This window comes from Puma concolor, chromosome E2, assembly GCF_028749965.1.
Source record: "Puma concolor isolate L17-30 chromosome E2, mPumCon1.1.hap2, whole genome shotgun sequence".
NCBI classification, from domain to species: domain Eukaryota; kingdom Metazoa; phylum Chordata; class Mammalia; order Carnivora; family Felidae; genus Puma; species Puma concolor.
In genome coordinates, this window is record NC_141681.1 from 43,922,084 (window position 1) to 43,948,692 (window position 26,609).

The 26,609-nt window shown below is 41.1% G+C and overlaps 1 protein-coding gene and 1 long non-coding RNA gene across 3 annotated transcripts in view; one reads left to right on the forward strand and one right to left on the reverse strand.

Moving 5' to 3' along the window:
* Positions 1-3,868, reverse strand: part of LOC147573523 (uncharacterized) — a 6,346-nt gene extending 2,478 nt beyond the window's left edge. The window contains exon 1 of the long non-coding RNA XR_015244847.1: positions 3,687-3,868. This is a non-coding gene — a long non-coding RNA (uncharacterized LOC147573523). The remainder of the gene's footprint in view (positions 1-3,686) is intronic.
* On the forward strand, positions 3,071-26,073 carry PDCD2L (programmed cell death 2 like). 2 transcript variants are annotated; one of them, XM_086689619.1, is made up of 7 exons: positions 3,071-3,978; positions 4,080-4,195; positions 4,370-4,430; positions 5,626-5,993; positions 6,949-7,059; positions 15,867-16,015; positions 25,897-26,073. In XM_086689619.1, the coding sequence occupies exons 1-7, from the start codon at positions 3,871-3,873 to the stop codon at positions 26,025-26,027; spliced, it is 1,044 nt and encodes a 347-aa protein (XP_086545745.1). In that variant the 5' UTR covers positions 3,071-3,870; the 3' UTR covers positions 26,028-26,073. The 2 variants fall into 2 exon arrangements, with proteins under 2 accessions (XP_086545745.1, XP_086545744.1); XM_086689618.1 differs by having other exon boundaries at positions 3,072-3,978; positions 4,080-4,246.
* The last annotated feature ends 536 nt before the right edge of the window (positions 26,074-26,609 follow it).

The window sequence follows — 26,609 nt, forward strand, 5'->3', positions numbered from 1 at the left end:
TATTCTTTCCTTCACTGTGCAGAAGCTTTTGATCTTGATGAGGTCCCAAGAGTTCATGTTTGCTTTTGTTTCCCTTGCCTCCAGAGACCTGTCTAGTAAGAAGATGCTGTGGCCTGTTTTCTCCTCTAGGATTTTGATGGCTTCCTATCTTACATTTAGGTCTTTCAAACATTTTGAGTTTATTTTTTGTGTATGGTGTAAGAAAGTGGTCCAGGTTTATTCTTCTGCATGTCACTGTCCAGTTTTCCCAACACCATTTGCTGAAAAGACTGTCTTTTTTCCAGTGGATATTCTTTCCTGCTTTGTCGAAGATTAGTTGGCCAGAAATTTGTGGGTCCATTTCTGGGTTCTCTATTCTATTCCGTTGATCTTTGTGTCTGTTTTTGTGCCAATACCATACTGTCTTGATGATTACAGCTTTATGTAATACAGTTTGAAGTCGGGAATTGTGATGCCTCCAGCTGTGGTTTTCTTTTTCAACATTACTGTGGCTATTTTGGGTCTTTTGTGGTTCCATACAAATTTTAGAATTGTTTTTTTCTAGCTCTGTGAAGAATTTTGGTGTTATTTTGATAGGGATTGCATTGAATGTGTAGATTGCTTTGGGTAGTATAGAGTTTTTAACAATATTTATTCTTCCTGGGGTGCCTGAGTGGCTCAGTCGGTTCAGCGTCCGACTCTTGATTTTGACTCAGTCATGATATCATGGTTCCTGAGATTCTTTCTTTCTGCTTTTCTCTCTACCCCTGCCCCACTCGCACTACCTCTTTCTCTCTCAAAATAAATAAATATTAAGAAACAAACCAGTATTTATTCTTCCAATCCACAAGCAGGGAATGTTTTTCCATTTCTTTGTATCTTCTTCAGTTTCTTTCGCAAACTTTCTATAGTTTTCACCATACAGATCTTTTACCTATTTGGTTAGGTTTATTCCTAGGTATTTTATGGGTTTTGATGCAATTGTAAATGGCAGTTTGTATTTTGTAAATTGTAAATGCAATTGTAAATGGGATCGACCAATTCCTTGATTTCTCTTTCTGCTGCTTTATTATTGGTGTATAGAAATGCAACTGATTTCTGTACGTTGATTTTATATCCTGTGACTTTATTGAATTCAGGTATCAGTTCTAGCAGTTTTTTGATCGTAAATGCCTTTTCTCATCAGAAGCACTTTCTCTATTACAAAGGAGCAAGCACAAAAAAGTCTGTAGAGAGAAAAATTCTAGGTGGTAGAGTTCCTCAGGCTCACTTGGCTTCACATGAAAGGTCTCTTAGGAGTAGGAGCACTGCTCCTCTAGGCCAGAGGCCAAGTCTCACGTCTTGTCCTATGCAGGAGGAGCCAGCACATGTCCGTTGGCCACACATCCCTTGGCCCTGTCTTATTCTCTCCCCCCATCACCAGCACTATCACTTGTAGCTTCCACTTGTTGTGAGTTCTTCAACAGTGTATTATTTAGGGTTTTCAGAAAAACAGAACCAACAGGCTATAGATATATGTAAGGAGATTTATCATGGGAATTGGCTCCAAATCCCTCCTGTGATTCTGGAGGCTGAGAAGTCCCACAATATGCGATCTACAAGCTGGAGACCCAGGAAGAACGAGGCAGGTATGTTTCAATCTGCTGTCTGAGGGCAGGAGAAGATGGATGTCTCAGCTCAAGAAAGAGAATTCTCCCTTCCTCTCCCTTTTTGTTCTCTTAGGGCCCTCAGCCTCGGTGGTGATGCCTATCCACACAGGTTAGAGCAGATCTTCTTTACTCCATCTACTGATTGAAATGCTATTCTCTAACCCTCACAGACAATCCCAGAATTAATGTTTCACCAGCTATCTGGGCATCTCTTAGCCCAATTAAATTGATGCATAAAATTAACCACCATAAACAGCTCTTCAATGTGAGATTCAAGCAGCTTTCAACATTTTCATTTTGTACTTGCTCAAGTAAATACAAACTGGGGGCCCCGCCTCGCTGTCAGCAGAGCATGTGATCTTGATCTTGGGGTTATCAGTGCGAGCCCCACGTTGGGGGTAGAGATTACATACATACATACATTCACAAAAAAACCTGTATCATAACAATGAAGTGTGTGAATCTGACAGGGAAGTCCAAACTATAAAATCATTAATTAAGTGGAATCCTTCAGATCTCACACATGCAAGCACCTTTTTGTTGTATCGTTCCAAGGACCCCACAAAAATGTTTCTATCAAATTTGGTGTTAAGTTGCCTCTGGAATTCCAGAATGTGGCAGCGATTAACATCTTGAAGATTCATCTTAAGTAGCTTTCATGCTGCGATCACACTTTGATCAAGAGATTGTAGTAGGTAGTGTTATAGAAACAGATGACTGATATTGGAGAAAGCTCAGTAACTGTTGGAAGATCTCTTGCTGTGTTAGCAAGAATACCAATTTTGTAGGTTCTTTTTTCAATAATTAAAATATATCTCTTGAGAAACCTAGCTAAAATAACAAGTATCTGCCAAGTCATCCAGCCTATTTGGCTAGACGGGAAGTGAACACCAAGGTCAGACTTCACAATGCCTTTTAAAGCTATCAGACTGGCAGTGATGTACCAGTAACAAGCTGGTTTTGTCTCCAGGTCTCCTGTGATGGGGCTGGAAGCAAACATGAGGCAATTATATACTGCTTGGAAGGTGTCAATCATTGAAAACCTACACTTCCTTTTCTTCTTCTTTTTTTAAGTTTATTTATTTTGAAAGAGAGAGATCACGAGCAGGGGAGGGGCAGAGAAAGAGGGAGAGAGAGAATCCAGAGCAGGCCCCACACTATCAGTGCAGAGCTCAATCTCACCCCGAGCCTAAACCAAGAGTCAAGCACTTAACCGAATGAGCCACCCAGGCGCCCCATCTACACTTCCTTTTCACGCTACTGTATGAAGACTGAATAGTGCTTTTGCAACATGTGTTTTTAAAAGGTCAGGTTTATTGAGGTATAGTTTACATACAGTAAAATTCACCTTTTGGAGTGCAGTTTTGACAAATACATAGTGATGCAACCACCAGAGTTGAGATACACAGTGTTTTCTTTTTCTTTTTTTTTTTTTTTAAGTTTTATTTATTTATTTAGAGAGAGAGCATGTGCAAGTGGGAGAGGGGCAGAATCCCAAGCAGGCTCTGCACTGTCAATGTGGAGCCCAATGAGGGACTTGAACTCACGAACCCGTGAGATCATGACCTGAGCCAAAGTCAGACACTTAACCGACTGACACACCCAGTGCCCCAGTATACACCATTTTCATCACCTCAGAAGGTTCCTGGTACCCCTTTCTGGTCGATCCCTACCCCGTGAACCCAAACCCTGGTAACAACTGATCTGATTTCTTTCCTCGAAGTTCACCTTTTCCAGAATGTGGCCTTTTGTGTCTGGCTTCTTTCACTTAGCATGATGTTTTTGAAATTACCTAGGTAGTTGTACCACGGGCATTTGAAAAAACGATTACAGAAAATTCCAAACATATAAAAATAGTATAATAGATCTCTATGTGCCTGACACCAAATGTAAACATTTATCAACTCATGGACTGCTCCATAATTTCCTCTATAAGCATTTTGATGTACCTGTAAAAATTAAAGACTTTGTGTGTATCGTAACAATAATACGATAATTCCACTTCAGGTAAAATTTTTTGGCAAGACTATTTTAAAGCAGATCGTGAGTACTTCCTACCTCAGTGCATTCGGAGGCACAGACTATCTGAGGCTCCTAGCCCACAACAGCAGCAGTCGCCTGTCATCCACTGAAGGATCTCAAGAGGGCGGGGCCGTCTCGCGGTTGTAGCGAGACGCATGCGCGGAGAGGAGCACCGGCTCGGCTGCCGTAGTTCGCCTTTCCACGTGGGCGCCTCGTCGTCATGGCGGCCGTTCGGAAGCCAGTGCTACTCGGGCTTCGAGACACTGCAGTGCGTGGCCGCCCCACGGGGTCGGGCGCCTGGACCGCTAGCAAGCTGGGCGGCCTTCCGGTGAGGTGGGGCCCCGGAGCTGGGGTCGGCGGGTGCTGGTGAGGGCTACGGGGTGAGGTCTCTGGGCAGAGCCCGGGTCTGAGCGCCTTACCTGTCCTCAGGACGCCTTGCCCTCCGTAGCAGCGCCGAGGCCAGTGTGTGAACGTTGCAGGCAGCCTCTTGCCCTGGTCGTACAGGTGTACTGCCCCTTGGAAGGCTCCCCGTTTCATCGGCTACTGTACGTATTCGCTTGTCCCCGCCCCAGGTGCAGCATGGGCGGAGCGCGCAGGTAGGCGGGGAAGTTCAGCAGGGTGGGTGGGAGCTGGGGTCCGCACCAGCCACACGGGATAGCGACAACCGCTGGCTGGTGCTCTGCGTTGCACACTCACTGCCATTTATTTTTACCCTGAAGCTGGAAGGTGTTCCGCTCCCAGTGCCTGCAGACTCGAGAGAAAGAGGCGCAGGACGCACAGGTAAACCGGTTGTGACCAGCGCATTATGATTTGCTGTAATTTGAGGGTATTTTCCAGAATGTCGTTTAAGACAAACTTTAAGCAGTGGTCTTCGAAGTATGTTGGAGTGGTTTTTGCACTTTTCTGAACCATGAAATGCTATCTTAAGATTTTTGTTGTTTCTTTTAATATACACTGAAGGCCTTGAAGCACATAATTCCCTGATGTTTCTGTTTGGAAAAAAGTATGGATGTGTACGCGGTTATATGTAACACATATGTGTGTGTTTTATAGTACATATGCTTAGTGTCATGTGTGTACATGTGTATAAAAAACATTTAATAAGAAATCTGAATTTATTGAAATCAAAAAGTAGGGCAAGTTGGTAGCTGCAGAACAAAAATTCAGCTTCCTTTGCCTGGATGTCACCTTATATATACACTGAGTTCTTAACATGTGCCAGGCATGGTACCAGCAATATCAGGAATGAAAAGATGAAGATCTGGTGTCTGCCTATATTTGTCAGGGTTCAGTTGCAGGTGATAAAAAAGCACTGAACTGGTAAAGTTGAAAGAATTAGGTTTTTACTAACGTTGGTTAGGCTGGAGGGGGCGACTCCAGGAATGACCTTCAGAACCACATCTGAGAATGGGCTTGTTCAGGAGCTGCTAGACCACCTTCTGCATCCACAGTCAGAAAGCTGAGATGTGGTCTGGTGAACTGGAAGCTGCCCTTGTCAGATCTTTTGCCTCCAGATCCTTGCTTTATATCTATTTACAGACTTTTGCTTCATGGCCTCTCTCTCCACTTCATTCTGTTTCAAGTTTGTGTCTCCCTAGTGGACCTGATTAAGGGAGCCCTGATTATATCTGGAACTCTAACCGCTAAGGAGTCTGGGAAATGTTCTTTCCTGCCAACTTCTGCAGTACATGAAGCACGACTGAAAGAGTTTGGAATAGGTGGTTGAAAAAACCACCGTACTGCATCTGCCACACTGCCCCTGAAAAGGGAAGACAATTTTTTGTCACCTCCAACATGCTTTGGGTGAATGGGGTCCAGAAAGTTGAATCAGAGTGTGCAAGAGAGGAAGATAGTGGTGCGAAGGCTCCCTCAGGAAGGTGAAGGGATTTGTAGCTCAAGCCAAGGGAATAGGTGAGATCACCCAAGTGATCTTGATTCACTGGACTTGATTCACTGGATATTTTTCCAGAATCAGGAAAATGTCCTTGCAGCTGAGGATTGGTGTGAAGGTGCAGATGACTGGGGAAGTGACAGTGAGGAGGTGCCACCACCACAGCGTACCTTGGATTTTGGAAATGATCCCCACAGCGCCAAAGACACAGACTGTACTGCTCAGCTCCGAGATCTCCACCTGCAGGATACTGTCCTGGGCGCTGCTCCTCCTGTTTCTCCCGGGGAAGAGATGGCCCTGCCTTCCCTGGCGCCCCAGTTCCTGCCCTACTACATGTGTGTTGTAGATGAGGATGACTACAGGGACTTTGTCAGCCTAGACCACGCTCATAGCCTTCTGAGGGATTATCAACAGAAAGAAGGAATGGATATGGAACAGTTGCTTTCCCAAAGGTGAGAATGTGTGCTGCTGAGGGTGACAGGTGACTTGACTGGGAAGCTGCCACAGTAGGTGCCCTTTGGTTTTATTCTGGTAGTTGGGGAAACTTTTTCAGGCAGAACTTGTGTGTGTAGCACCTTTCTGCTTCACTCCTCTTGATGAGAAAGGAAGACCGACGGGGGATCTTACCAGCCAACCCTGAGTTAGCTTGAAAACACTTTGCTCTGTTCAAAAATACCCTCAAGAAAAGGAACAGAGAAGTTAGGGTTGCCAGCTTCTCCAGAAGAGCATGTGTTTACTGTCTCTTTTTTTTTCTGTTTTTAAATGTATAGCTCAGACAGGTAACTTAGAAAAATGCCATTTGTTTTTTAACTCTTGGCTGTGGCTCAGGAACTGGCCTAGGACTTCAGAGACCCTGCCAGAGCCTCGGCTCATCAGTAAAATGAGAGTCGTGTTGGTATCTCTGTTGTCTGTCTCACCAGAGGGTTTTAGGAGTCACATGAGAGAGGAGATCTTGAAAGGCTTTATAAACCAAAGCCCTCTAAAGAAAGAAGCATGGTCATTTTTGCTGTTATAATAGGATATTTGGAAAGATAACCTGTGTTTGTTTGTTTGTTCGTTTGTTTGTTTGTTTTTTACCAGAGCTGTTTCCTTTGTAAGCTTTTCGGAATAATGTTGGAGTGCTTGCAGACCCGTTGGTGTCTGAAAATAATCTATAATGGACAAAGAAATGGAGAGAGTCGATGGGCATAGGACTTTTAAAATTGCAGATTATCATCCCAGAATTGAAAATGACTAGGGAGCAGAGCTTGGGAAAAAATAACTAGGGAGCAGAGCAGGGGATTATGTTAGATATCATAAGGTATTAAATTTATTATTTTTTAAGTTGTGTGCATTAACTTGTTTACTCTTCTAAATATTGTAATTATCTGGATATAGATGCTCAAAAGCATTTTCTGCTTTTCTTAGTCTTCCTGGTGATGGTGATGAAAAATATGAGAAGACCACAATTAAAAGTGGAGATAAGATATTTTACAAATTCATGAAGAGAATTGCTGCTTGTCAGGAGCAGATTTTGAGGTAAAGGCACATTTTCTTTTATTGTTTTTCTTGATTATAAGAGTAATACATGTTAGTTTGGAAACTACTGGGAAATATGAGAAAACCAGAATCTGTAATATTCCCCAAACCAAGAGGCTAAGATTTTTTCATTTATTCTATTTTATTTTATTTTTTTAAGTTTATTTTGAGAAATAGCGCAAGCCGGGGAGGGTTAGAGAGAAGTAGAGACATAATCCCAAGCAGTCTCTGCAACATCATTGCAGAGCCCAGTGCTGGGCTTGAACTCACAAACTGTGAGGATCACGACCTGAGCCGAGATCAAGAGTTAGATGCTTAACCAACTGCACCACCCAGATGCCCCAAGAGACTAAGATTTTAATATATTATGTTCACTTATTTTTTTATGCATTTGGATGCATGCACGTAGGTAGGAATTATGTGTTTTAATTTTATTTATTTTTTAAAAGTTTATTTATTTATTTTGAGAGAGAGAGTAAGTGTGCGTGTGCACAGGGAGGGGCAGAGAGACAGTGAGAAAAAGAGGGAGAGAGAGAGAATCCCAAGCAGGCTGTGTAGTGTCCGTGCAGAGCTCGACGTGGGAACTTGATCTCATGAACCATGAGATCATGACCTGAGTGGAAATCAAGAGTCAGACACTTAGCTGACTGAGCCACCCAGGTAGCCTGGAATTGTATGTTTTTAAAAACATATTCAGGGGGCACCTGGCTGCCTCAGTCAGAAGAGCATGTGACTCTTGATCTCGGTTATAGGTTCAAGCCCCATGTTGGGTATAGAGATTACTTAAAAATTAAACAAATAAGCGCAGGGGTGCTTGGATGCTTTAGTCAGATAAGTGTCCAGGTCTTTTTTTTTTTTTTTTTTTTTTTTTAATGTTTTACTTTTGAGAGTGAGAGAGCACGAGCAGAGGAGAGACAGAGGGGGGGGGGGGGGCAATAGAAGATCTGAAGCGGGCTCTGTGCTGACAACAACAAGCCTGATGTGGGGCTTGAACTCACAAGCTGTGAGATCATGACCTGAGCTGATTTCGGATGCTCAACCAACTGAGCTACCCAGGCACCCGCAGCATCCAACTCTTGATCTTGGCTCAAGTCATGCTCTCACTCCTGGTTTGTGAATTCAAGCCTGCTTGGAATTCTCTCTCCCTCTCCTGCCCCTATGCCACTCACCCACTCGTTCTCTCTCTCCCTCTCTCCCTCTCTCCCTCTCTCCCTCTCTCCCTCTCTCTCTCTCTCTCTCTCTCTCTCAAAATAAATAAATAAACTTTAAAAAAGCACACATAATTTGGATCATACAGTATAATTTTTTTTTTAAGTACACAGAATCTAGGAATATCCTTTTAGTACATTGAGAACTTTGATTTTTTTGTTTTTTTGAAGATTTTATTTTTAAGTAATCTCTGTATCCAATATAGGGCTTGAACTCGCAACCCCAAGAACAAGAGTTGCATGTTCTGCAAACTGAGCCAGCCAGGTGCCCCACAGAGCTTTGATTGTTTTTTTTCACTTGTCTGTTTTCCTGATTTATGGACATTTAATGTTGTTTCCAGACTTTTGCTGTTATACATTATACTAGTGAATAGGTTTGCACCTAATGTCATTTTGCACGTATGCAGGTATATCTGGGGTTACGTTCCCTGAAGTGGCATAGTTAAGCAAAAGGCTGTACAGAGTTGTAATTTTGATTAATAGTACCAGAGTGACCCTCCTAGGGCTTCAATTCCTACTGGCAACCTGTAAGTGCCTGTTTTCCCATAGCCTCACCTATAGTGTGAGCTTCATGCTTTTGTATTTCTGCCAATTCAAATGAAAACGCACATCGGGGTATAATTCATTTTGCTTGTTTCTTATTATGAGCATCTTTCTCTGTTTTTGAATCATTCCTATCCATATCTTTTGTCCATTTTTCTTAAGTTCTTGGTCCATTTGATTTTTAGGAACTCTTTATGTATTAGGGAGATTAGTCTTTTATTATGATTAATTTTCTTGGTTTGTTTGATTTTGACATTGCCTCCGGATATCTCTTTGGATGTCTAATTGTTCCCATCTAATTTGTTTCAATTTTGCACAGTTTTTTTTTTTTTTTAATGTTTGTTTATGTTTGAGAGAGAGAGAGAGAGAGAGAGAGCGCGTGTGCGCATGTGCACAAGAGGGGCAGAGAGAGGAGACAGAGAATCCCAAGTAGGCTTGACGCTGTAGCTCAGAGCCCGAGAGGAGCTCAAACCTGCTCAAACCCATGAACCGTGAAATCATGACCTGAGCCGAAACCAAGAGTCAGACACTTAACTGACTGAGCCACCCAGGCGCCCCTCACTTTTGTACAGCTTTAGTGCTGTTACACACCCCCTTCAAAAATCTTAGAATGTCATTTCCCGAAAGTCTAGTTCTAGAAGTGAAATTCAGGATCAAAGGTTTGAAATGTAAATGTTCTTGATATGTATTGTGTGATTATAGTTTTTACTACTTAGCACAAAGTCAGACTTTGCTCTTAATTCTTGCATCCTCATTTTATTGATGAAAATCCAATTTATCTTCTTTTTCTTAATTAGGTATGACAGCTAGAAATCTCATAGCATATGTGCCCTCATGAAAACGTGCCCAAATTATGATACCTTCAACAGAATTTTCAGATCAAACAAATATTTTTGATCATATGGCACCTCAACAGCGGCAATGACTCCAAGCTTGGAGACCAGCCCCTGGGAGGGATCTCTTACCAGTGAGACTCACGGCCCACAGTGATCCCTGCTACTTGAAGGGCTGAGTTACCGTGTGCTGAGGTGGAGGAGGACCGTAATCACTGTCCTCAGTGCTGGTCACAGAGGCGACAACACTATACGCTATGATGTGTGCCCAACAGAGCTGTAAACAAGTATGCAGGAAACACAGAGGAGGGATCAGAGGCTTCTGCCTTGGAAAGGCATTGTGCAAGAGGGACAGACTTGAGCCCTAAACCCTGCTGGAGGGATTATAGGTCCAGTATGCTATGAGTCACAGCCCAGATGCATAGCAGTGGGGCAGTGGCAATTCAGTGAGCTGGACACGACGGTGTCTGAATTGAGAGAAGCTTGACTTAAAAGACCGTCTGTTCCCTTTTGCTCCTATAGTCCCATACCTTGACATCCTCAGGGCGCACACCCCTGTTGTGTTTCTTGCCAGACTGGGTGCTCCTCATGCTTGGTACCTAGCACTGCCACGGATTAGATGCTCAGATTGTATATTTTCACTCTGTGTCTTACTAAAGAATTTGTACTTTATCCTGTGGCCAGTAGTTGCCAGCAGAGTGATGATCACTCTGAGATGAGAGAAGAATCCAGGTGAGAGGTGGTAAAAGAGTTTGGATCAAAACAGAGGATATGGGAAGGAGGGGATAAATTTGAGAGATATTTCTATAGTGGCAGGTCTTAGTGACCTCTGGATGTGAGAGGAAAAAATTGGAAGGCAACAAAAGTGGTTTTGAGGTTCCCGATTGTGAAGTTGGATGAATGTTGATGCCGTTCTGGAAAAGGGGGTTTGGGAGGCTCGTATCTGGAGTCCAAGGGTCTTGATTTTTCTTGGAGTACAGAATGTGTCCTTGTCAGTATGATTTATATCTTGATAATCTTTGGCTTGCCTTTCATTTTTTATTTTAAATTTTTTTTTTTTTTAACATTTATTTGTTTTTGAGAGATAGAGACAGAGCATGAGTGAGGGAGGAACAGAGAGAGAGGGAGACACAGAATCCTAAGCAGGCTCCAGGCTCTGAACTGTCAGCACAGAGCCCAGTGCAGGGCTCGAACCACAAACCGTGAGATCATGACCTGAGCTGAAGTTGGATGCTTAACCAACTGAACCACCCAGGTGCTTTCGCCTTTCACTTACTAATAGGGTCTTTTGAAGAGAAGTTTTAAATTTTGATCAAGTCCAACTTAACAGTTTTATTGTTTTGGTGGTTCATATTTTTATTTCCTAAGAAGATTCTGCCTAACCAAAGCTAACAGGATTTGTTATGTTTGATTTCCTGTGTTTTCTTTTTTTTTTAAGTTCTTTTTTTTTTTTTTTTTAATGTTTATTCTTGAGAGAGAGAGAGAGAGAGAGACAGCACGTGAGCAGGGGAGAAGCAGAGCAGGAGACACAGAATCCAAAGTAGGCTTCAGACTCTGAGCTGTCAGCACAGAGCCCAATGTGGGGTTTGAACTCACAAACTGAGATTATGACCTGAGCCAAAATCGGATGCTTAACCTACTGAGCCACCCAGACACACCCCCCTCCTTTTTTTCTTAAGTTTATTTATTCATTTTGAGAGAGACAGAGACAACACAAGTGGGGGAGGGGCAGAAAGAGAGGGGGAGAGAGAGAATCTCAAGCAGGCTCCGCACTGCCAACCCAGAGCCCAATGTGGGGCTCGAACCCATGAAGCTGTGAGATTATGACCTGAACCAAAACCAAGAGTTGGATGCTCAGCCAGCTGAGCCACCCAGGTGCCCATTTCCTATGTGTGTTTTTTTTTTTTTATTTTTATTTTTTTAACATTTATTCATTTTTGAGAGTGAGAGAGACAGAGCATGAGCGGGGGAGGGACAGAGAGAGAGGGAGACACAGAATCCGAAGCAAACTCCAGGCTCCGCTGAGCTGTCAGCACAGGGCCCAACGCGGGGCTTGAACTCATAGACTGCGAGATCATGACCTGAGCTGAAGTCGGCTGCTTAACCGACTGAGCCACCCAGGCGCCCTCCTGTGTTTTTTTATAGAAGTTTTCAGTTTTAGTTCTTACTTTTAGGTTTGTGATCCATTTTGAGTTAATTTTTATATATAATGTATGAGGGTCAAAGTTCTTTTTTATATACAGTTGTTGCAACACCAGTTTCTATTATGGATCACTTTTGTCTTCTTAATCAGTTAGGGAGAGAGGAATGTTAAAATGTAACTATATGGGGGGCCTAGGAGGCTCAGTCAATTAAATATCTTACTTTGGCTCAAAGTTCCTGGGTTCGAGTGCCATGACAGGCTCTGTGCTGACAACTCAGAGCCTGGAACCTACTTCGGATTCTGTGTGTGTGTGTGTGTGTCTGTCTGTCTGTCTGTCTGTCTGTCTGTCTGTCTCTGTTCTTCTCCCGCTCAGGCACTGTTTCTCAAAAATAAATATTTAAAAACATTTAAAAATCTATAAATAAACTTAGAAAAAAAACCAGTTCACCTGTTTCTCTTACTCCTGACCCCTTGTCTCTGGAAACCACCAGTTTCTTCTCTGTATGAGTTTGGTTTGTTTTTTTGTTGTTTTTTAGGGCCTGCATATAAACGATATCATTCAGTATTTCATTCTCTGTTTGACTTATTTCATTTAGCATTATGTCCTCGAGACCAATCCATGTTGCTGCAAATGGCAAGATTTCATTCTCCTTTATGGCTGAGTATTCTTTTGTGGGTTGTATGTGTATATACATACATACATATATGTGTGTGTGTGTGTGTGTGTGTATACATACACACATACATATATACATACAGACCACAATTTCTTTGTCCATTTATCTGTCAATGGACACTTCAGTTACTTACATGTCTTGGGGATTATAAGTAATGCTGGAGTGAACATGAGGGTAAATATCTTTTTGAGTTAGTGTTTTTTGTCTCCTTCAAATAAATACCCAGAAACAGGTTGGCTGGATCATATGGTAGTTCTGTTTTTAATTCTTTGGCAAACTCCATACTGTTTTCCACAGTGTATGCACCAGTTTACATTCCCACCAACGGTGCAGGAGGGTTCCCTTTTCTCTACATCCCTGGCCAACTCTTGTTATTTCTGGTCTTTTGGATAATTGCCATTCTGACAGTGTGAGGTGGTACCTAAAGTATGCTTCTTAAACAGCTTATGTATGGGTCTTGCCTTTATTTTATCCAGACTGTTTGCCTTTTACAGAGTCTTAAGTCCATTTAATGTAATCATTGGTAGTAGTGGGTTAATTTTATCATTCTGGTATTGGCTTTTTCCTCTTTATTTTATTTTATTTTATTTTATTTATTTATTTTTTAAGTTTATTTATTTTTGACAGAGTGCGAGCATGAGCTGGGGAGGGGCAGAGAGAGGGATGGAGACACAGAATTGGAAGCAGGCTCCAGGCTCCAAGCTGTCAGCACAGAGCCTGACGCGGGGCTCGAACTCATGAACTGTGAGACTATGACCTGAGCCGAAGTCGGATGCTTAACCGACTGAGCCACCCAGATGCCCCTTTTTCCTCTTTATTTTTTGTCCCTCTTTCCCCTTTTGTTTAACCTTCTCTTCAGTGAATTGAGTATTTTTAGTTTATGATTTTATGCCCTTTCTGTTGCCATGAATAGTGTTTGCTATAGTGATTATAATGTGCATTTCTGACTTACTGCAGTCTACCTTCACCCAGTAGTTTGCCATTTTATGAACCATATCACAGATTCCCATTTAGCTTTCCCTGCCCTTTGTGATCTTGTTTTCGTGTATTCACTTCTATATATGCTTTATATCCCGTAATAATTTTTATTTTTGCTTGAAATAATCGATAGTTAATGTGGATAGTTTATAACATATATATGTTATATAATGCACATAGATTATATATTATATAATAAAATTAAAAATAACAATTGGGCTGGCTTAGTCATTGGAGCATGTGACTCTTGATCTCAGGGTTGTGAGTTCGAGCCCCACATTGGGTGTAAAGATTACTTGGAAAAAAATCTTTAATATTAAAATTAATGATCAGAAAGTCTTTTATGTTTATCTTCCCATTTACCCTTTTGGTGCTCTACATTCCTTCCTGCTAGACTTCCATCTGGTATTACCCCTATGCCGGAAGGACTTTTAATTTTTTTTTTTTTTTTTAAGTTCATGTTTGTTGGAAACAGCCACTCAGGTTTTGTCTAAGAATGTATTTATTAATATTTCTTTTAATAGACATTTTTATTGGATGTAAACTTATTTTTTGGTTATTTTCCATTCAACACTGGAAAGATTTTGTTCCACTGTCTTGTTGCCTTAAGCGTTTCTATTAGAAATTAGCTGTAATTCTTTTTTTATTTTTTTTTATTTTTTTAACATGTATTCATTTTTAAGAGACAGAGACAGAGCATGAGCGGGAAGGGGCAGAGAGAGAGAGGGAGACACAGAATCCGAAGCAGGCTCCAGGCTCTGAGCTGTCAGCACAGAGCCCAACGCAGGGCTCGAACTCACGAACTGCGAGATCATGACCTAAGCCGAAGTCGGACGCTCAACCGACCGAGCCACCCAGGAGCCCCAGAAATTAGCTGTAATTCTTAATTGTTGTTCTTTTTGTTGTATTTATATAATTAAAACTATTATGTACTTCAGTGACTATGTGTTTTAATTTATCTTGCTTGGGATTTACCGAGCTTTTTGGATTTTTGTGTTGAAGTCTTTTCATGAATTTTGGAAAAAATTTTGGCCGTTATCTCTGCAAATATTTCTTCTTTCCTATTTGCTTTTTCTAAGGACTCCAGTTACTTGTATGTTTAGACAATTTAAAATTGTTCCAGGGGCGCCTGGGTGGCTTGGTTGGTTAAGCGTCCGACTTCAGCTCAGGTCATGATCTCACGGTCTGTGAGTTTGAGCCCCGCATCGGGCTCTGTGCTGACAGCTCAGAGCCTGGAGCCTGTTTCAGATTCTGTGTCTCCCTCTCTCTCTGCCCCTCCCCTGTTCATTCTCTGTCTCTCTCTGTCTCAAAAATAAATAAATGTTAAAAAAAATTTTAAAAATAAAATAAAATTGTTCCATTGTTTTTAAAGGCCCTGTTTCATTTTTATTTATTTTTTTACTTTTTGTTTCATTTTGGATGTTTCTGTTTTCCTCACAGTCACAGATTTTTTTTGTTGTTTCCTGACTGCTGTAAACTTTTATTGAATGAAGTTCTTTATTCTGATACAGCATTTTTCATTTCTAGTATTGCTCTTTCAGTCTCTTTAGTTTTTATTTCTGTGCTAATTTCCTTATCTGTTTACGCGTGTCTACCTTTTCTAGATTCTTTTACATGTTTATGATTGATATTTTATTATTTGTTTTATCCCACTCCTCATATTGATATTTTAAAGTCTTTTTCGGACAGTTCCATCATCTCATCTGTGGGTATTCTTTTTTTTTTTTTAATGTTTATTTATTTTAGAGAGAGACAGCATGAGCGGGGGGGGGGGGGGGGGGGGGGGAGGGCAGAGGGAGCAGGAAACACACAATCCAAAGCAGGCTCCAGGCTCTGAACTGTCAGCACAGAGCCTGATGCGGGGCTCCAACTCACAAACTGTGAGATCATGACCTGAACCAAAGTTGGACGCTTAACTGACTAACCCACCCAGGCGCCCCTGTGGGTATTCTTGTATTGACTTTCTTTATGGGTTAAATTTTTCTGCTGCTTTACAAATTTAGTATCTTTTCTTTTTATGGTTTAGCGGAGATAGTATGTTGAAGAAGATCAGATACTGAAGTAAATATCTGCTCCTTAGCAGGGCGTGCCCCTTCTTCTGTAAGGCTGGTAGTGGAGGTCTAAATCCCTTTAATCTGCCTTGGAGTGGAGTCTGGACTGTGTTGCAATTTTCGTTAGATTCAGTTCCACATTGGTTTTAGTGCCAATGAATCTAGACTTTGAATCAAGCATTGATAAGACTTCAGGTATCTTGCTGTGCTTTACAGACTTGCTACTGTTTTGGGGTCTTTGGATTTTCTTTGCTGTCTGGTTTTGCTCCTGGTACTCTTCAAGAAGGAAACAAAGTTTGCAGAGCATGGCCTTCGATACTGGAATGTGACTTGTATGTGGTCCTCATTCAGGGTTCTTTGTTCCCTTGCCCTAGGTACTCTTGGAGTGGCGAACCACTTTTTTTGACCTGCCCTACATCAGAAATCACTGAGCCCCCAGCCTGCAGCTACTGTGGAGTCCGAAGGATATTTGAGTTTCAGCTTATGCCAGCACTGGTCAGCATGCTCAGAAGCACTAATTTAGGTAATAGCCCTTTATTAATTTGAGCTTGTGGGTTTATTGCACTAACTTGGAATTATTTTATTTTAATGTGTATTTATTTTGAGAGAGAGACAGTGCACAAGTGGGGGAGGGACAGATAAAGAGGGAGAGAGAGAATCCCAAGCAGACTCCATGCTTTCAGCACACAGCCCAATGTGGGGCTTGATCTCACAAACTGTGAGATCATGATCTGAGCCAACCGAAATCAAGAGTCAGAGGCCAAGCCATAGTCTATCCTTAAAATGATTTTCACAGTGGGGCCATCTGGCTGGCTAGGTTGGTAGAGCATTGGACTCTTGATATTGGGGTTGTGAGTTTAAGCCCCACGTTGGGTATAGAGTTTACAATAAAAAAAATTATTTTCATAGCATTGTATTATTATTTTTTTAAGTTTATTTATTTATCTTGAGAGAGAGATTGAGCGCACGCACAGGAGGGACAGAAAGAGAGAGAGAGAATTCTAAGCAGGCTCTATGCTGTCAGGGGAGAGCCCTATGTGGGGCTTGAATTCATGAAACCTGAGATCATGACCCGAACCAAAACCAAGAGTCAGACACTTAACTGACTGAGCCACCCAGTCACCCCTCCTTTTTTTTTTTTTTTAAACGTTTTTTTATTTACATGCGTGCAAAGGAAGCGCAGAGGGAGAAGGAGAATCTTAAGCAGGCTCCATGCCCAGTGAGGACCCCAATGCAGGGCTCAGCCCCATGATGATGAGATCATGACCTGAGCTGAAATCAAGAGTCCAATGCTTAACTGACTGAGCCACCCAGGCACCCCTTTTTGTAATATTTGTGATCATAGGAGTAAAGCAGTCATTTTTTAATCAGTAAGTAGTTACCTGTTAACTGGAGGGTTTTTGTAAATGCTTTTTATCAGACTGATAAAGTTCTTGTCTATTCCAATTTTATGCATTCTTTTTAATAACCGTGTATAAGCGTTATCTATGTCATGTTAACAAATTGCTGCTTAATGGGTCTGTACCAGTTTATGTTGCTGTTAGCCATGTAAGAGAGTGTTTCTGTCTTGGCATCTTTGGCAGCATCTGGTATAAAATGATGAAAAAGTTTTGGTAATATTGTTAAAAATGCCATTGTGTGACCTAGCAATTCCACTCCTAGGTATAACCTAAGAGAATTGAAAACCTATGTCTACACAAAACCTGTATGTGAATGCTCATATGAGCATTATTCATATAATAGCCGAAAAACAGAAATAACTCAGATGTCCCATTAACTAATTAATACATAGACAAAATATACCTTCATAGAATATTATTCTATCAGAAGAAGAAATGAAGTACTACATTATACATGGCTACACATGATTATACCTTGAAAACATCATGCTAAGTGAAAAGAAGCCTGTCACAAAAGGCTACAAATTGTATGATTCTGTTCATATGAAATGCCCCAAATAGGTAAACCCATTGAAACAGAAAGTAGATTCATGGTTTCCAGGGGCTGGGTGAGGGGCGCCAAGAAAGAATGAGGAGTGACTACTAATGGGTATGGGCATGGGTGTCCTTTTGGAGAGATGAAAATGTTCTGGAAGTAGGTTGTGAAGATGTTTCTATAATTCTGTGAAGAAACTAAAAAACACTGAATTGTACACTTTAAAATGGTAAATTTTACGGCATGTGAATTATATTTCTATGAAGAAAAACACCATTTGAGCAGCTGTACAAGCTCATAATACCTTTGGTGATGGGGCACCCTGGGTGGCTGAGTCTGTTAAGCGTCCGACTTTGGCTCAGGTCATGATCTCGAAGTATGAGAGTTAGAGCTCCGTGTCGAGCTCTGTGCTGACAGCTTGGAGCCTGGAGTCTGCTTCAGATTCCATGTCTCCCTCTCTCTGTCCCTCCCCCACTCACACTCTGTGTCTCTCTCAAAAATGAATAAACATTGGGGCGCCTGAGTGGCTCAATCAGTTAAGCAAGCGTCCAGCTTCAGCTCAGGTCATGATCTCACCAGTCGTGAGTTCGAGCCCAGTGTCGGACTCTGTGGTGACAGCTCAGGGCCTGGAGCCTGCCTAAGATTCTGTGTGTCCCTCTCTCTCTCTCTGTCCCACCCCCACTTGTGCTGTCTCTCAGAAAAATGAGGAAATGTTAAAAAAAATTTTTTTTGATAAATAAATAACATTAAAAAATTTTAAAAATACCTTTGGTGATTCTTGTAAAGACAATGGAAAAAACAATTACTGCAAAGCAATAATTATAACAATTAGGTTTAATGGAAGTAATTAAGCCAACTTAAATGAGTATTCATTGTTTAGGAAAAAATGTATTATTTCTCCATATATTTTGGATATTAACCCTTTATCAAATATATGATTTGCACATATTTTTTCCTATTCTATAGGTTGTCTTCATTTTGTTGATGTTTCTCTTTTGCTTGTATTAATTTATTTTTTAAACTGTAAGTATAATACTCATTTCAGAAATCCAGTTACCTGCAGATAATTGCTGGCGATACATATTTTTTCTCTTCTTGTTTCTGTACACATTAAGAGATTAAAACAAAATTGTTCTCTTCTGTTCCTTCTTCTCAGAATTTCCCAGTGTCATTGAATATTTTACCCAGTGGAAGTTCCATTTTATCTAGCGATTTCCAAAGTTACTGTACATTTCAACTGTTTCTTTCTTTTTCTTTACTATAAATAATAATTAATGCCCTTTCTGTAAAGGCATTTCTATAATTTTAAGTATTTCTTCAGTATTGAATCTTAGAAGTCACATCTTTTTATCAAAGGATATGAACTTGGAGTGCCTGGGAGGCTCAGTCCATTGAGCGTCTGACTCTTGATTTTGTCACGTTATGATCTCACAGTTTGTGAGATCGAGCTCCACGTAGGGCTCTGTGGTGACAGTGCGGAACCTGCTAATTCTCTCCGTCTCTCTTTGCCTCTCTCCTGCTTGCATACATGCATGCATGCACTCATTCTCTCTCAAAAGAAATAAACTTAAAAAAAATTTTTTTTTAAATAAAGGGTATGAACTTTTTAAGGGAGCCTGGCTGGCTTGTCAATAGAGCATGCAGCTGTTAATCTCAGGGTTGTGAATTCGAGGCCCACTTTGGGGGTAGAGCTTACTTCAAAAAAAAAAAGATATGAACTTTTAAAAAATTCATTTGACACAAGAAAAGAAATTATGTATATTTTGTTGTATTCTTTTGTCTGCTAAATAGGCAGTGTGCTTTGAACACATATAGTACACAAATACTGAAGATAGATTTTTATGTTGCTGACAATACTGTTATGAAATACCAGTGTCTTCCCTATTTATTGAATGAAATTTCACAATGTTCACAATGTCTAAAGTTGCATAATCCTGAAAGGCTTCTAACAAACCACTACAGCCCCACTCTCACCCCCTCTGCCATCTAGTTGCACTCAAGGGAGACACTGGCAGCACTCCGGGCTGTTCTTCTAGAATTTATTTTTGTACTTCTAAATAAAAGGTACTACTTTTTTTTTACATTTACCTCTTTTAGACATTATCAATTGAATTTCTGAATTGGCATGGGGGATCTGGGATCTCTTACAGCCCCCTCCCATTCTTCCTCACCCTATTGCTTTCTCCCATACTCCTGGTCAATGTTTGTAATTTTGTAGTTAGTCTGTTTGTAGTTAGCAAAGTGTATTGTGATCACATGTTCTTGGACTTAATAATACCTGTTTCAGTCTTAAAAACATTGTTTTTAATGTTTATTTATTTTTGAGAGAGAGACAGAGTAAACAGGGGAGGGCAGAGAGACAGGGAGACAAAGAATTCGAAGCAAGCTCCAGTCTCCAAGGTGCCAGCACAGAGCCCAACGTGGGGCCTGGATTCATGAACCACGAGATCATCACCTGAGCCGAAGTTGGAGGCTTAACGGACTCAACCAGCCAGACGCCCCAATACCTGTTTCATTCTTATGGCCAGTTCTTCTCACACCCTCCTGGAGGTTCTCAGTATTATTTTCCTCACAAGTCCAACTCCAGACAACCCGGCTCCATGTTTATTTCCCTGAAGACCTGTCACATGTGCCTTGTTCTCCTGAGCTAGTCTGAACTCTAGGCCTTCCGCACCTCTAGTGTTGCTGTCATTCTGGGTCACCTTTTGCCTTTATTTTGGTATCGCTTTGCCCCTCTTCCAAGTGGGTCCCCTGTTTTCCTGGAACTCTGATCTGCCTCTTTCTCGGTTTATCCTTTCAGTTTTGCTACAGCATTTTCTCCAGTAGTTTCCTGAAGAAGGATTGTGGGAAATAGGTATTTAAAGTACCCCATCGGTCTTAAGATACATTTATTCTATCTTTATGCACATAATAAAGTCAGGTATGGAATTCTAAGCCATTAGTAATTTTTTTCAGAATTTTAAAGATTTAATTACCTTTCTTTTATTTTATTTTTAAGTACTCTCTACACCCAATATGAGGTGCCATGATATTACCTCATTCTTTTAGCAGCCTACTTATGGAAAACAGTCCCATGCTGGCCTTTGGTCCTCTTATTTCAGGTCACTTTTTTTTTTTTTTTAAGTTTATTCATTTATTTTGAGACAGAGGAGAGAGAGAGCAGGCCCAAGTGTGTGTGGGGGGGGGGGGGGGGGGATTGGGGAGAGAGAGAGAGAGAGAGAGAGAGAGAGAGAGAGAGAAAGAAGGAAGGAAGGAGGGAGGGAAGGGAGGAAGGGAGGAAGGGAGGAAGGGAGGGAGGGAGGGAGGGAGGAAGGGAGGAAGGAAGGAAGGAAGGAAGGAAGGAAGGAAGGAAGGAAGGAAGAAAGGAAGGAAGGAAGAGAAAGAATGAATCCCAAGCACTTACAGTGCAGAGCCCGATGCAGGGCTCGAACTCACGAACCATGAGATCATGACCTGAGCTGAAGTTGGACGCTTAACTGACTGAGCCACCCAGGTGCCCCCAGGTCACTTTTAGAATCTTTACTTTATCCTTGTTATTCTGAAATTGTGTATATTGTGCTGAGTAGCTGGTAAGTGTTTTCAGTTCAGAAACTCATGTCCTTCAATTTCCTTGAAGATACTCTATTTTTCTTGTTGTGCCTTTACAGGAACTTCTGTTAGTGAAATGTTTGTTTTGCTATTTAGATTCTGTTCTCTTTTGTTGTCTGATTTTTGTTTTGCTTCCCAAGAGTTTTCTTCAACTTTGTACTTTATTCATCTTTTTAGTTGCAGTAAAAAATATGTAACATAAAATTTAGTATATATTAACCATTCTAAATGTGCAATTTAGTAATGTTAAGTTTATTCACGATATTGTGCAACCAATCTCCAGAGCTTTTTCCTCCTGCAAAACTGGAACTGTAACCATTAACAACTCCCCAATTCTGCCTCTCCCCAACCTCTGGCAACCACCATTCTGTTTCTATGAATTTGACTACTTTAGATACGTCATATAAGTGGAATCATAGTATTTGTCCTCTGACATTGCCTTATTATACTTAGCACAATGCCCTTGAGGTTCATCCATGGTGTACCACGTGTCAGAAGTCCTTTCTTTTTAAAGGCAAACAATATTCTGTCATGTGGATATTCCACATGTGGTTCATCAGTTCGTTTCTTGAACACTTGGGTTGCTTCTACTTGGCTATTGTGAATATTGCTGCTATGAACATGGGTGTACAGATATCTTTTCAAGATCCTGCTTTCAGTTTTTTTGGATATATATACCAGATGCAGAATTGCTGGATCATATGGTAATTCTATTTTTAATTCTTTGAGGAACCACTATAATATTTTCCATAGTGGCTTCACCATGTTATATTGCCAATCAGCAGTGCACAAGAATTCCATTTTCTCCACATCCTCACCAACACTTGTTTTCTGGGGTTTTTTTGGGGGGGAGGGGTGTTGTTTGTTTTTATAGTATCCGTCCTAATGGATGTGACGTATTTATTGGGATTACATTTGCATTTCCCCTAATGAATTTTTTTAAATATTTATTTATTTTGAGAGAGAGTGCATGCATGAAGGGGAGTGGCAGAGAGAGGGAGAGAGAGAATAACAAGAAGGAAGAAGGCTCCACGTTGTCAGCGCAGAGCCAGATGTGGGGCTCGATCCCATGAACCATGGGATCATGACCTGAACTGAGATCAAGAGTCAGATGCTTGGGGGCGCCTGGATGGCTCACTCAGTAAAGAGTCCCACTTCAGCTCAGGTCTTGGGCTCTGTGCTGACAGCTCAGAGCCTGGAGCCTGCTTCAGATTCTGTGTCTCCCTCTCCTTCCCCCACTCCTCCCCCACTCACACTCTGTCTCCCTCTCTCTCTCAAAAATAAATAAACATTAAAAAAAAAAAAAGAGAGAGAGAGAGAGAGACGCTTAACTGACTGAGCCACCCAGATGCCCTGCATATCCCCTAATGGTTAATGGTGTTGAGCATCCTTTCATATAAATGGCTTGTTAGCCATTGACATATCATTTTGGGAGAAATGTCTACTCAAGTCTTAGTCTTCATTTTGTAGTCAGATTATTTGACTTTTTATTGTTGAGTTGTAGGAGTCCTTTTTATATTCTGGGTATTAACCCTTTATCTGGTATGATTTGCAAATATTTTCTTTCATTTTGTAGATTGCCTTTTCACTGTTGTGTCCTTTGATGCACATAAGTTTTTGATATAGTCCAATGTGTCTGTTTTTACTTCTGTTGCCTGTGCTTTTGGTTTCATATTCGGGAAATCTTTGCCATGTACTTCCTTTTTAAAAAGAAAGCACACAGTGAATTGTGCCAATCTTAAGCCTACAGTTTGACGACTTTTTGCATAAATACACTCTTGTCATCACCTCCCAGATTAACATAGGGAGTGTTTGCAGTGCCCCAGAAAGCCCCTTGGGCCTCCTTCCTGGGCAGTATACCCCTCCCTGTCTAAGGTGTCACTCTCCTCCATTCCTATATGGATTTGGCCTATTCTGGAACTTTGCACATATGGTGTATGGCCGTTGGGCCTGACTGCTTCTGTTTTATCTTTACGTCTTTGTTAGCTTTATCTTCTAACCCTTCTCTTGAATTTAGTTTGGCCATCCTATTTTTATTTTTCAGAAGATCTTTTTTGTTTTCTGAAACTTTTCCATACCACCTTTTTTTTTTTTTTTTTTTTTTTTTGCTTTATGAGTTCTTCTTTTATATCTTTAAGAAGTGGTCTGTTTTTAAAGTTTTTACTTGTTGACTATTTCCTGCCATTTTTTTTTTTTAAGATTTTACTTTTAAATAATCTCTGCATCCAACGTGGGACTCAAACCTACAACCCCAAGATCAAGAGTCGCACGCTCTACTGACTGAGCCAGCCAGGCACCCCTCCTGCAGTTTTTCTGACCCCTGAATGTTATGTTGAAGGTTTTCTGTAAATGTGTGGTGAACCTTGGAAATCACCACTACTAACACTAATCAACATCATTCTAGTCCTCATCCTTGACATAAATGTAGGTAGAAAGTTTAGACAGTTGGATGGCTAGAAAAAATTTAAAGATAGGAAAGTTCAGTACATACTAATTAAAAATACTGGAATAAATGTATGCAAGTTTAACATAAGAAAAAGTAAGTGTATGTGAGGCGGTTGGGTTCTTTCACTGTAGGCAATGGGTTCTTTCACCTAGTTTCTAAAAGATCCTTCTGAAGTTAAGAGAATTACATTCATTCCGTCTGTCAGTTTTAGATAGTATGTGTTTGGCTCTTTACTATAACAAGGACATTTGTGCCCTGCTCCACCCCCAAGTATATTAGTAATTTTTTTAAGATTTTTTAATTTCCTTTTTTTTTTAATTAAATTTAATTTTTTTTTGAGAGAGAGTGAGCATGAGCAAAGGAGAGGCAGAAACAGGAGGGGACAGAGGATCTGAAGCGGGTTCTTCACTGATATCAGGGAACCCAATGTGGAGCTCGAACTCACAGACTATGAGATCACGACCTGAGCTAAAGTCAGACACTCAATTGACTGAGCCACCCAGGCACCCCTAGATTTTTTTATTTCTTTAATCTCTGCACCTAGCGTGGGGCCTTTGTGTTGACCAGTTGCATTGGTCACCTTTCTCCTCTCCTGTGTTCACATCCTTTTTCTTTCCCTTTGCATTCATTGAGATTCTCTCAAGCCTTCCCTTTCTACCTGTAATTACGTTTCACCTTTTTTCTGTTCCTTGTGGCTTCTGATGTTTTTCATTAGATACGTAATGGGGCTATTTTGACCCCCATATCTGTTTCCTTTTTCTCCTACCCCTCCGTTGCCCTTCTACTGTGGCAGGTCTCTGGGCTCAGGCCTCCTGTACATAACTCTGCTATTTGGTATTCTGTTGCCTCTGATTCCCTGCCCCTCCTTCTTTCCTACCCTGGTGGCTACTGGTTCTCAGACTCTAACCTTCTCATGCCTTCTGCAGACTGCATGTTGCACATTCTGGTTGGAAATTATCTCACATTCACCAGGTCATTTCTTCTAAGTCGTTTTATTTTGGCCTTGCTAGTTCAGTCTTTGATGCTTTTCTTTCCATCATCCCTGCCTGCATTTTCCTTTCAAAGTGTTTTTCTTTTGCTCCTCCAAACCAATTGCCTAACTCCTCTTGACTCCTGTTTTCCTGTTCTGCCATCAGTGGGAGTTCTTTTCAGTTGTATTTTCTTGATGTTATTCTTCATGGCATTGTCCATTGATAAAGTTTTGTAAACTCTTTGGAATTTTTTTTTTTTTTTGGCCTGAATCCTTTCTTGGAGGTAGTGTGTTCTATTAATATAATATATTTTTATTTGTTTGTTTATCTTAAATGTTTTTTTGTGTGTGTGTGTGTGTGTTTTGTTTGTTTGTTTGTTTGTTTTTAGTAATCTCTACATCCAACATGCACAAACACATAAACCTGAGATCAAGAGTCACACAACTGAGGGGAGCCTGGGTGGCTCAGTTGGTTAAGCATCTGGCTCTTGATCTCGGCTCCGGTCACGATCTCAAGATATGAGTTTGAGCCCCAGGTTGGGCTCTGTGCTGATGGTGTGGAGCCTGTTTGGAATTCCCTCTCCCTCTCTCTCTGCCCCTCCCCTACTCATGAACTCTCTTTCTCTCAAAATAAATAAACTAAAAAAAAATTTTTTTTAAGAAAAAAAAAGAGGGGCACCTGGGTGGCTCAGTCAGCTAAGCGTCCAACTTTGGCTCAAGTAATGACCTTGCAGTTTGTGGGTTCTAGCCCCACATCAGGCTCTCTGCTGAAGGCTCAGAGCCTGCTTTGGATCCTCTGTCTCCCTATCTGCCCCTCCCCCGCTCACACTCTGTCTCTTTCTCAAAAATAAAATAAAAACATTAAAAAAATTTTTTTAAGAAAAATAAACTCACACAACTGAGCCAGCCAGACGCCACATGACATATTTTTAAATGGTTTTCAGTGTCCAATATCCTAGACAGTTGTACTAAAGACTTTAAAGTATATTTTCCTGATAAATCTGCTTTTTGTCATCAGCAGTCACTTGCTTTGTGGAAGAGGATGAGTGTGTTGTGAATGAAAGCAAGTGAGTGCTGCTTTTGCTTTTCCTAATTATTTTTTCGGCTTATTGGGTAAAATCACTCCTGTAGCAACACCAGGTGTGCTAATATTGCATCATCTTTCTCCTTCAGTTATCTTTAGTTACTTAACCTCTTTGTTTTATGGTGATCACCTAAGACGTGTCAGGCTCTGTTCTAAGTATCTAACGTGTATTAGTTTATATAATCCTCCTCAAAACAATCTTCTCATGATAAATACAGTCATTATTATGGAGAGGTGAAATCACTTGCTCAGTGGTAGAGCTGGGATTTGAACCCACGTAGTCTTGCTCCAGAGTCTGGGCTCCATCTACTAATCACACCTTCAAATATTGAGTGTATCTCCTGACACTGTCTCTTTGCTGGAATATGTTATATTTTTCAGGTCATTCTGTGGAATTTGGAACAATTCTAATTTATACATGTGAGAAGAGTTGCTGGCCTGAAAATTGTCAGACTCCCATGGAAGAACTTTGTATTATACAAGAAGACCCAGATGAACCGTTATTTAAGTAGAGAATTTCCTTTTATTTATATAAATTAAAACAAATTTTAATGTCCAGATTTGTGTATTTTTACTTCATTTTGACTCACAAACTATTAACTCTTTGTGTTTTAAGTGCTGTCCTTTTTGCTTTATGGCACCTGTACTGGGGCAGAAGCGAGATTTAGAACCTCTTGGCTGTGGGCTGGTCTACCCTTCCAGGGTCAGTGGCTTGTCTGGGCATTTTACACACAGAATGTGGCTCCCCTCCAGCCCAGAGGGCGAGTGTTCCTGCACGACCAGCTGGGGAGCCAGGAGCCCTGGTCAGCCTCTTAAGTGCTGCCACCGCACTTCAGCGCACTCCGCTGCCATCCCTGCATGCTGACAGATCAAGCCTCTTGATCTGCTCCAGCTTCTTTTTTTTTTTTTTTTTTTTTTAACCTTTATTTATTTTTGAGACAAGAGACAGAGCATGAACGGGGGAGGGTCAGAGAGAGAGGGAGACACAGAATCTGAAACAGGCTCCAGGCTCTGAGCAGTCAGCACAGAGCCGGACGCGGGGCTCGAACTCACGGACCGCGAGATCGTGACCTGAGCCGAAGTCGGACGCTAAA

Excerpts from the sequence above, each read along its gene's own strand:
- PDCD2L (XM_086689618.1), top strand. The coding sequence starts at position 3,871 with ATGGCGGCCGTTCGGAAGCCAGTGCTACTCGGGCTTCGAGACACTGCA. Across the intron at positions 7,060-15,866 it reads TGTCAGGAGCAGATTTTGAG|GTACTCTTGGAGTGGCGAAC; the intron begins GTAAAGGCACAT and ends CCCTTGCCCTAG. Across the intron at positions 16,016-25,896 it reads GCTCAGAAGCACTAATTTAG|GTCATTCTGTGGAATTTGGA; the intron begins GTAATAGCCCTT and ends TATATTTTTCAG.